Source organism: Salvia hispanica, chromosome 6, assembly GCF_023119035.1.
Source record: "Salvia hispanica cultivar TCC Black 2014 chromosome 6, UniMelb_Shisp_WGS_1.0, whole genome shotgun sequence".
NCBI lineage: Eukaryota > Viridiplantae > Streptophyta > Magnoliopsida > Lamiales > Lamiaceae > Salvia > Salvia hispanica.
Window position 1 is genome coordinate 670,395 of NC_062970.1, and position 12,005 is coordinate 682,399.

General features: G+C 34.8%; 2 protein-coding genes across 2 annotated transcripts; one reads left to right on the forward strand and one right to left on the reverse strand.

The window, feature by feature from the left end:
• The first annotated feature begins 621 nt into the window (after positions 1-621).
• On the forward strand, positions 622-5,060 carry LOC125193288 (myosin-11-like). The gene is made up of 7 exons (XM_048091058.1): positions 622-1,133; positions 1,470-1,670; positions 1,760-1,882; positions 1,974-2,011; positions 2,094-2,196; positions 2,301-4,598; positions 4,749-5,060. Exons 1-7 carry the CDS (start codon positions 1,056-1,058, stop codon positions 5,058-5,060), a joined length of 3,153 nt encoding a protein of 1,050 aa, XP_047947015.1. The 5' UTR covers positions 622-1,055.
• A 1,511-nt stretch (positions 5,061-6,571) lies between these two features.
• Positions 6,572-7,947, reverse strand: LOC125197361 (protein LURP-one-related 11-like). Its single transcript, XM_048096094.1, has 3 exons — positions 7,632-7,947; positions 7,304-7,537; positions 6,572-6,943 (listed from the first exon to the last, which is right to left on the reverse strand). Exons 1-3 carry the CDS (start codon positions 7,869-7,871, stop codon positions 6,809-6,811), a joined length of 609 nt encoding a protein of 202 aa, XP_047952051.1. The 5' UTR covers positions 7,872-7,947; the 3' UTR covers positions 6,572-6,808.
• Positions 7,948-12,005: the final 4,058 nt, after the last annotated feature.

Genomic DNA, 12,005 nt, shown 5'->3' on the forward strand with positions numbered 1-12,005 from the left:
TCTGTTGAATTTTTGCATCCTGAATATTTCAACTCAGATCACAATTGGTCATACACTAACAATTCCGTCAATTTTTAAACAGTTTTAACTCGATTTTCACCGAATTTTAAACCGTTTTAACCCGAATGGGACTGTTAAACCATCAAAATCGGGTTAAAACCGATTAAAAATTGATGGAATTGTTAGTGTATGACCAATTGTGATCCGAGTTGAAATATTCAGGATATAAAAATTCAAAAGATAAAATATATGATCAAAATCGTAAAATAGACATATATTCAGGCAGTTCTGGCATTTACTATAATTTAAATTCATATGTTACAATTCCATATCGCCCCCCATATCAAATGAAAACAACCGTTCTACAGAGGGCATTTCTGTAAACATAGACAAAAATAATTAGCAAAAATCCAGAAATATTAAAATACTGTAGTATTTATAAATTACACCTAATAAATTCATGGTTATCTTAATTTGACCACAGAAGCTTCCCACTCCCATTATTTAATTCCTCTTTTTCCACTACCAAGAAATATTAAATACTTTTCGAAATACATAAAAACGGAAATTTGAATAATAAATAAAGAGTTGTCATAATAATGCCTCTCTCATTCATACAGAAATACTGTTACGTATAGAGAGAGAGAGATCAGATTTTAGTGAGAGAAAACCGTTTCTCAGCTCAAACAGAGCATTGAACGCAGCGAAAATAGCAGAGAGAAGCAGCTTTAGATCTGCGTTTCGCTGATTTCTCTCGTTTTTAGTTGCGGTTTCCTCAGTTTCGGCATTAACAAGTGAGGATTGCAGTGAGTTTCATTCAGCATTGATCCGATTGATTGGCCGCTTGAATTTGAGCGCGTTTCGATTTTGTTTTGGCTTTTTTCCTAGCTCGGAAAGCGAATTGGAGCTCGGATTGCATTGATGATGTTTTGAGCGGATGGTGATTCTGCGGCGGCGGTCGCCGGAGCTCAGGTGAGCTTCTGGCGGAGCTCCGGCGGGTTCGTGAAGAGTGAGATCAGAAGGTGATGCTGAGGTGCGGGTGAAGTAGGGGGAAAATGTTTAAGTCGGCGAGGTGGAGGAGCGAGAAGAACAAGGTCAAAGTAGTGTTTAAGCTGCAGTTTCATGCAGCTAAGGTGAATTACTCTCTCTGATTGCGCATGTTGTGTTTGTTTGTTTGTATTAGTGTGTGCCTATTTTTGATTGGATGTGGTAATGCATTTGAAGATTGAGAGCAAAGCGAAAACAGATTGGATCTTTTGGAATAAGTGGTGATGTGATGGGAGGTGTTGTGAATTGATAGGCTAGATGTTGTTTAGCATTTGAGTTTTCTGTGTATTTTGCAATGGATTTGGACTAGTATTGTTTTTTCCATCATTCGGTTTGGAGTCTTATGCTGGAAATTTGTACTATTGAGACTAAAATTTGATGAAATTATTGAATTTGTGATGATCACTCTTTTGAAATGCTAGGTGCCACAAATTGGAGGGGATGCATTGATGATATCTGTTGTTCCTGCGGATGTTGGGAAGCCAACAGTTAAATCGGATAAGGCATCCGTTCGAGATGGGAGTTGTTTCTGGGAGAATCCAGTGTACGAGACTGTGAAGTTCAATCGAGAGCCAAAAACAGGGAAGATTCAGGAGAGGATATACTACTTTGTTGTAGGGACGGTATGGAATGTTGCACAGATGATATTTATGCTTTGCTCTGCTGCCAAGCAATGATCCAAAGCTAACATTTCTCTTATGTTGTGCGATAGGGGTCGTCTAAAGGTGGAGTTCTTGGAGAAGCCTCAATTGATTTCTCAAACTATGTGGAGTTAAATAAGGTTTCCTTGGTTGCTCTTCCCCTCAAGAACTCAAAAACCGAAGCTGTTTTGAATGTAAGTCCTCCTATTTGAAACCATGACATACATTTGTTTAGCTTGGATTGATGTTTCGTTATTTGCTTGCTATATTAATGTATCTCTACAGATATCAATTCAGAGGATGCAAGAGTCTACTGATGAGAGGTGCTGTTGATTATTATAGTTATTTTTTCTCTAAACTTGTTACTAAGCTCCAATGAACTGAGAGTGATTATTGTTCCTGCAGAGAGATTGAAGAAACTGAGACTGTGAAAATATATAAAGAAAACAGCCTCAAGTCGCAGTTGGATAACGGTGACAAAGATGGAAATGTAAAGAGTAGTTCTGATGTAATCTCTCGTTCTGCATTCTTGTTTTCATAAACTACTTTCCTTGGTAGAACTCAAGTTGATAGTCGTAATTGATTGTGCTTTGTTTCCTTTTCTTTAAGCAGGATCAGCCATTGAACAAGACTGTTTCCCCCATTGTTGAATTCAATGGCAACCGTCGAGCATCTAGTGGATCTGATCTCACAGTTTCAAGCTCTGATGGCAGTTCTGGAGTTGAGATACCATGGCAACCTCAAATCAAGAATAGCAGTGTCCATCAGGATCCAGCTGCAGTTCTACCATCTTCGAGGCTGAACTCTGATGCTTTGCCTGCAGTGTATGAAGAGCATCAAAGGTCACAGTGGGATTGGTTAGGTAGTTCTGCCCTTGAAGTTAGTACAGACGACTCGTCTGACACTCCAAGAGATACCTTCCTGAGGCAGAATTCAGACGAGTCCTCGGATATTGTGATAGAGAAGCTCAAATCCGAAGTTGCTGCTTTATCTAGACAAGCAGAGATGTCTGAGTTAGAACTTCAGACTCTTCGGAAGCAGATTGTGAAGGAGAGCAAAAGGGGGCAAGATCTTTTCAGAGAGCTTGCTTGCGTGAGAGAGGAAAGAGATGCTCTGAAGGGAGAATGTGGTATACTTAAAGCTTCAAAGAGTCGAGACGAAGGAAAAAATCGAACTAATTCGCGAGTTGAGGGAAGGGAGGGTTATGCAATGGTTGAAGAACTGAGACAAGAGCTGAATCATGCTAAAGAACTAAATGCCAATCTCAGAGTTCAACTTCAAAAGACGCAGGAATCAAACTCTGAACTATTGCTTGCAGTGAAGGACCTTGATGAGATGTTGGAGCAGAAAGACAGAGAGATATTGAACCTGTCTAATGGATCATCAACTAAAGACATGGAAGAAAAATCTCACGAAGCAGGCGACAAACGTCGATTAGACACTGACAATGAAGATGAAGAACAGAAGGCTCTTGAGGAGCTCGTGAAGGAGCATGATGATACAAAGGAAGCATATCTTCTAGAACAACAGATCATGGACATGCGTACTGAAATAGAAATCTACAAGCGAGACAAAGACGAGCTTGAGATGCAAATGGAGCAGCTTGCTCTTGATTATGAAATCATGAAGCAAGAGAATCATGAAATGTCATATAAGCTAGAGCAGAGCGAGCTTCAGGAGCAGCTGAAAATGCAGTATGAATGTTCGTCAACGTATGCTACTACTCATGATCTTGAAATGCAGATAGAAAACCTAGAGAATGAACTCAAAAGGCGATCAAAAGAATCTGAGGATGCATATCATGAACTTGAAATGCAGATAGAAAAACTTGAGAATGAACTCAAAAGGCAATCAAAAGAGTCAGCGGATGCATTTTCCAAAGTTAGTGAATTAGAAGCTCATGTCAAGAGCTTGGAGGAAGACATTGAAAACCAAGCACAAGGATTCGAAGCTGATCTGGAATCTCTTATGAGCTCGAAAGTGGAGCAGGAGCAGCGAGCTATAAGAGCTGAAGAAACATTGAGAAAAACACGGTCGCAAAATGCTAGCACAGCAAAGAGGATTCAGGAGGAATTTAGAAGGCTTTCTGTGCAGCTGGCGACTACATTTGAATCCAATGAGAAACTGGCCGCCAAATCTCTAGCAGAAGGGAACGAGCTTCGTCTACAGAAATTCCATTTAGAAGAAGTGATCAAGAAAGCTTCTGAAGAACATCAATCAGTCAAGACTAGTTATGAGGATAGTTTGAGTCAGCTAGCCAGTCAGGTGAAATCCATGGCTAATCAAATAGAAAAGATGCAGTCAGACATTGATGAAAAAACATTGCAGCTTGAATATCAGAAAAAGCAGACCGAAGAAACCCAAGGGCTCCTCGAAGAAGAAGTTTTAAGGCTCAAGGATGAGATTGAGACATGCAGAGCAGTGAATAAAACGTTGTCGGAGGACTTAAGGAGTAAGGAGACACTGTTGCATGAGTTGGAACAAATGAGGAACTCCGTTAAGGAAATGGAGTCACTTGTGGAGCATGGGAATGAAGAAAGAACTGTGCTAGAAAACAGGATTACATTACTGAAAAATGATGCCAAGGACTCAGAGAAGGAATTGAATAAAATGAGATGTCTTCTAGAAGAAAAAGAATCGATTGTTTGGAATTTGCAGGCAGAGCTAGATTCTCTTCACTCACAGTACGATGAAATAAAGCATTCTCTATCGGAGCATGAGTTGGAAAATGGGGAGTTGAGGGAAAAAGTTTCTCAACTAAAAGAAGACTTGAAGAAGAATGAAGATGCCCTCAGAAGCATGGAGAAGAAGATGAAGGATGTAATCAAAGAAACTTCAAAAACTATCAAGCCTGTTCTTCGTGGCTCCAAAGAAGTCGTAGATCTTAAGGAGAGAATTAAGCTACTTGAGGTAAATCTGCACCTTATCGACTCTTGTCATATGTCATTACATGTTGTACTGTAATGCATCCTCGACTACAAAGAGTAAGAGAAACGGTGTTTCTTAAATTTATAATGGGCTATCATATGTCAGATTTTGATTCCAAACTCGTGATTTCAGGGTCAGATCGAGTTAAGGGAAAGTACTCTGGAAATATCAAGTAATGCATTTCTTGAGAGGGAAAAGGATCTTCTTTACAAAATCGAAGAGTTAGAACGACGAATGGAAGTGCTCAACCAAACCACCATTCAATATGAAAATGCACTTGAAAAGGTGTGTAAAATTTGCTGTGTTTGCTTTGATCTGATTAGCCTTAGAATCTCCTATTCAGAAATAAGTCTCAAGTTTGCAGAAGTTGAAGGCGAACGACAACAACTCGTGATGAAAGTACGCAACCTCAAGAACAAAAAGAATCATCGTAGCGCTGCCTAAGCCTGTTCGGCTCAGTATGTAGGTATGTTAACAACCGGCGCTTGGGTGGACTCATATTGACAGATTTTGCAGAGTATTTCAAGAATAAATTTTTTGTAAATTATATATAAATGTGGTTGTTTCTTCATTTCATTGAATGTAATACAAAATCTTCAAGGGTCATTTCACCATTGCAGAAGTCTGCCTCAGTAGCTGATTCTTTTTTTTCTCTTTTTCTTTCTTTATTTTTTTGATTCTGTAATATACTTTGCTTTGTTGGCATATGCAGAGACTAGTGAAGTATTTATTTATGAATATATCACATAAATTGTTCTTACATTCGGGTTGGGTACTGGTATCTGCACTCGCGAAATCCTATTTTTTCCTATTCGATCCCGGCCTAATTCAGCTTCCCGGGTATCTGAATACCCGCATCGGGTATCCGTACCCGAAATTAGCTTAAAAAACAGTCAATTTCCTCAAAAGCCCTATCCATATTTGTGTGCATGTCTAGATCAATCAAGATCCAAATACAGTATATACTCCTATTATTGATCAAGCCAGATATATTAATCCCACCATCTACCTTTAATCCTACATCACTTGTTTCTGCACATAAATAAAAATAAAATAAAATCACCAGACTATCATGGCTTGTGACATTACAAATAAGTCGGCATCGTCGCCATTAAAGTCAATTTCCACTACTTGCAGTATTATAAGTAGGCTCCATGATATATATCCAAATTTACAAGATGCAAAACAAAATTTTGACATCTAATTGACATGTGACTTTTTCATGGTGTAATTTTGGGTGGGGAAAGGGATAACTAAACTCTTATCTATTTTGCATTGGAAAATGACTCAAATTAAAATAAGATGAAGATAAGTATAATCTTTAATGAAAGGTAGTGGCTGCTTGGATTAATATACTAAGACAAAAGTAGTTGTTAAACTTAGCCTTCTTTGGCTCAAGAACTAATTTTCTTATCTATATGTATTGTGCACGAATGGACTCTCCAAAATGTGTGGTTAAAGTTGTGACAAGCACTTATAGCTATTATCATAATCATTATCAATAATAATTGTAACATTCATTGAGGCATGGTCATTTAATTAATGTCCTAAGTGATAGTAGTATGGTCTATTTGGGTTATTCACAACAAGACAATATTCCACGTGCTACGACCTGAATAAACACTTATTTTCGCTCTTTGATAATTAGACTGGAGGCTGATGCCCAAACTTCTCATTCTTGTCGGGACCCGTGATTGATAATTTAAGTGATGCTAGGGATTTGATGAGATCCGGGACTTCGGTGAAAGATGGGATACCCTAAGATCATGAATATTGGCATGCCGACTTCACTTTCTTGCTATTCGTATAGTGGTTGACTCTCGCATAAGTTTGGATGGTGTTCGGGATTTCCCGTTATGATCTTGGTTTGTTGTTGGGTATATCTTTTTGGCTTTTATTGGTTATCATTTTACCTTTGATCGTTAGGTATTTTTCAAACATGAACGCAGCTAGAGTTAGTGTTTCCTTTGTTCAAAATAATTTAGTATTATCAATACATGTGGAGCTTCTCAAGTACAATATTTTTTATGAATTAGGAAATACATATATTCATCTCATCATATATAGTATATTAATATGTACATGAACTACAAAATACATAAAACCTTTTCCCTATTCAAAAACCTAATCGATCATCTCTGTGAATTTCTCTTCTAATTTCCACATAAAACTTTGTATTTATATACACATATTTACATCCTATTGTTGATCAAACCATAGATGGTGACAAGAGCCATAATTAGAGATTGATCAGCATTTGATTCCACCATTAGCGTAACCACGTCATTTCCCAATGGAATCCCTTCTGATGATTGCTTTTGAACTGCCTGCACAAACACAAACACACACATAAATACAAGTAAATTTCCAATTAATTGATACTAGTAAAAAGTTTTTATCTCTCGAGAAATGTCACGTAATTTATTTTATGTGGCCAACATCCCGTTTACTAGTACATTATTTGCTTACTTTTACGCATTTATTTTGATGTTTATACATCCAAATTAAATTATTATTGACGTTATTAAATACACAAATTAAATAAAAATTTAAAGCAATAAATAAGTAAATAAAATAACATATCGAGCTTTAATTTTCCGATAATTTGTAACAATAATTTACTTCAATAAAGTTCTTTTAAGAAATTAGAATCGAACTAAATATACAACGTAAAATGTGTCTAGTACCTCAGCAAGAAGGTGGCCTGAAAATTCATCTACAATCTTGAGTGAAGCTTTCCCTTCCAATCCTATGATTCTATAATAACTTTCACTATTTTCCTCCAATTTAAGAACAACACGACACGAAATTTCTCTCCCAAAAATTGTGTGATTTCTCCTCACTTTAAACCATGGCTTCTTCTCTTCTTTGCCACCTTTTGAGTGCTTAAAACCTTCCCAAAACCCCCAAAAATATAGTTTCTGCCAAAAAAACCACCACCATAAATTAATTATTTAATTAATTAATTAACCAAATTTCATTCGAATAATGAATGAATTTATGCAAAAAACCTACCTTTCGATACATAGAGAACAATGTTTGGCCACTTGAATCCATGAGATAGACTTTTCTACTGCATTTTTTCTGATAATTATCGACTCGGAAAACGACTTCACCTCCTGAGTTGAACACAGTGCAGCCGTTTCCATGGAACACCAGAGATTTCATCCACACTGTGAATGTTTCTCTCTCCCTCTCCGGTGAAGAGAGAGAAGAGCTACTCACTGATCTATTTGGATGTATTTTTGTCATCATGAGATAGGTTTCTTCAATATTATGAATGTATATATAAGTTTGTTACAAAGAGAGTATTTATGTGGATGGATAATAGTGATCGATAATTTGAGTGACATTAGGAAGTGAACGGGCTCGAATACTTAAAGGAAGAGGTGTGATTCGCTTTTACTATTGATGGATTGACACTTGCCATTCTGTCATTTCGAGTTTTTCATTGTATCAAAAAAATATAAATGGATAAAAGTCGTTTAAGTGAGGAAGTTTGGTTGAATTCACGGCGGACCCATAGGGTTTGAGAATTTTAAATCAAACTTTTTTTTTACCAATTGCTCCATCCATTTATAAAACAACATCGTTTTATTGAAATAAGAAAATGAAAAACAAAAGAAAACTTAATTAATTTAATGAAACAATGTCGTTTTGAGTATTGTCAGAAGAGGTTGTTTAGAACACAGATTAGACAACTGAAAAAAATTGAAACTTGGTGATTTTGTTTTTAAACTTTATGGGATTGATTAAAATTTGAACAAATTTTGTGATTCAAGTGACTATTATTCCTTATGTAAATCATGTTTCATGCTTGGATGAATTCTTGTCTATATATATTATGCACATGCATGTAGGGACGTAATCCACATGAAAAAATGATAATTAAATTAATTAACCATTCTAAACCATTGGAGAAGTTTAGAGGTTTTACTAATTCTAATCAGAACTTATCTATCTAAAAGATTATTGGAAACCATGATTGGTTAATTTAATGCAGTTTGTGATTATTAAATTATACTATTTCACTTTAGTAGGTAGCTCTTGTTCAATGAACTAATTAGCAGAGATTAACTAAGAAATAAATATTAGTTGTAAACCAGCAACTATCTACGCAGCGCCAGCAATATATATGAAAATTTTGATGGTGATAATGTTAATATTTGTAATTTTGTTGCAAGTTGTTGCATGCTTCATTTATTATATGTACTTTTGGTTAAATTGAATTGTTTGTCTAATAAATTATGTCAAGCCATTGTTGACTTAAATAGTTATTTTTCAATTTGTTTAAGTAATAAAACTAGGTATTATACGTGTGTGCTTCGTTGATCAAGTGGTAATGTGATTAATGTCTTAAGCCAAAAGCCTTGGGTTTGAAACCATTGTGACTATTGATGTCAATTGGGCTAACACGCTCGGGTTTGGGCCAATCCACTCGGATTTTCAAGCTATTTGGGTGTGGGTTATTCGGGATATGAATTTTCGACCCTAACCCTAAATCTTCGGGTTTCGAGCTAATCCACGGGCTATTCAGATCAAAAGTGATCTCATATGTTACTTCTATCAAATCCAATATTCTAACTTACAAAAAAATAAATTGTCACAAATAGTAAATTAGTAAGTGATCAAGAGAAGGAATTGAAAATTGAAATAAAATACGTAAACATATCGTGAACCTAACTACAATTAAATGGAAATCATGTATTTCAAATGAGTTGAATGACATTCATAATTGTATACCCAAAAAATAAATTCTAACTTTCCATTTGAGAGAGAAGACATGATTACCATATATCAACGATGCGTTTAATAATGATATTGTAATATATACATCATATTATATTTTTTATTTTATTTTTATTTAAAATGCTCAACCCATGGGCTAACCCACAACCCACCCGGGCCAGCCCGCATAATCCGCCGACCCGAACGGGTCAAGCCCGTGTAGCCCTATTCTGCATTCGGGTTGGGTCCAACCCTAACCCTATAATTTTACCGGATTATTTGGGTCGATCCGTAGGTTTTGGGCTAGATTGGCATCTCTGTCTGTGACACAACTTTAAAAAAATTAATTTATCTATTAAAAAACTAGGTATCAATATATCACATACCATCTGAACTCACTATTTACTCTTGATGGGACACTTTCTTCGCAAACCAGATAAATGCGTAGGTGATTAACAATTTGGAATAGGCTATTTGCATCGTTCTACATATATATGTAGATTGTAATACATAAGTTCATATCAACGAAGCGATTCACCTTAAAAATATATTCTCAAATAAAATTAACAAACTTAACTTCTATCGTTTTTTTTATTATTATTCTACACTTGTGTAAAGTGTTGACTTTGTGATATCGTGTCAATGCATGAATGTATGTCGGGCACAATATAATTATGAATATTTTAACTATCGAAAAAGTATGCATGATAGTGTGATCATAGTTTTAATTAATTAAATCTTTAATTAATTGTCCAAGATAATGTAGGGCATGTCCCATCACTTAGCTAAATATAACACTTAATTGATAATGCTGTTAATTAATCAAGGTTAGTGTTAATTAGTGGATTGTGGATTGATGATATTGATTCCAATAATAACCACTTTGCCCGTTAGCCGGTGGTTGATTATTACCTATGGCCACAGTAAGTTAGGCACATACCTAATTAACACTTTTAATTAAGAAAAAAAAAATTAACTGCATCCATAAAATGGAATATTTCATTCTTAGTGGAACATGCTCTATATTTATTCCACATCCAACCTAAATCTTCAAGATCGAAGGGCTAAAAATGATTCTAAGTTGAAGTTGATTAAATCGAAAACACTTCTTATGATAAAAACTTGGATCCAATTTCCACCATTAAATCATTAAGATCTGTGATGGATTTATCACCTTATTAAATGAATTTATGATTTTGGGTTCAAATTAAATTATGAATAATTTCATACTTATTTTGTTTTGCAGCTTAAATAACTATTCATAATGGTGTAGTGAAAGCCCACTTTCAATTATTTGGATAATACTAGATCTAATTGGACCTTTATTGGAGTCCCCACCAAAGATCAAAGCCCACTTTCAAAAGATATTTTTATGAAAATGGGCTTGACAAAATATACTCCATGTAGAAAAACTGATTTGATATGTACTCCATTATCTATTTAGGGTAGTAATAAAATACAAACTCATATATTATACAAATTTCAAACTATGATTCTAAGTTGAAGTTGATTAAATCAAAAAACAAAAAAGAACGTTGACACTGTGTTGACACTGAATCATTAAAAAATATCAACAAATGACAAAATAGTAGCAACAAAAAATGTCAATACAATGTCAACACAATATCAACACAGTATCAACCGTTGACATTGTGTTAACATTTTCTATTGCTACTATTTTGTCATCTGTTGACATTTTCTAACGGTTCAGATCATAGTTTTGAGCTTGTGAAATATATAGAATTTATATTTAATCACATCCCTATATTTATATATATCCATCTCATATGGAATTTTCATCCTAACTTTTCATTTGCCCAACTTTGGAAATTCTAGTTAAATTGTCAATTAAGAGAGGTATAATTGCTAATTAGATTGTACTACTGCTTTTGGTGAGAAAATAAAAAATTTCAATTAGAAGCATGAATTTATCCTAACTAGTTGTATTAAATGGAGTAGAATTTTGTTGCTAACACACTATTTATGGCTAATTGGATAGCTATGAAGAAAGCTGAGAGGAAAGTGCAATAAATGTGCTTTGTTCCTTCCTTTGAAAGCACGAATAGTAGTTCATGAATATATAGTTATAGAAGCAGATGGACCACCCCCACCCCATTTAATTTGGCATCTTCCTTTATTTTATTTTATTTTATTTTATTTTTTATTCTTAAGATTTATTTGCCTTACCTCAACAATGTATAATATGTGTTCATGTTATTGTTTAGAGAGGGATTAAATAAGTTAATTAATTAAGTATATCTAATTGTGTGTATATATATACTATGACATAGTTTTCTAATTGTGATTAAAATATAATTAGCTTTTTAATATGTGAGCTATGGCATATTACAAGCTATAATCCACTATGAGTGAATGTTTAGGTATCTATTAAAAGTCATAGATTGTACCAAAAATTTTCAACACCTACTTACTTTGTTTAGTTATCATAAAGTATTATTATTGAAAGCTGATTATTAGTAGTATTTCTGATTAATTATTCAGAGACATTTCTTAATTAGCAGGCTATCAGCCACACTAAATTATGACCAAGTTTTTATGATGAAAATACATGAATTTAATAGGACCAACTTTGACAGGGCATTGATCTTCAATCTTGATGGTGTTCAGATAGAAACATAATTCAATGTTTTCAGGTCAAAC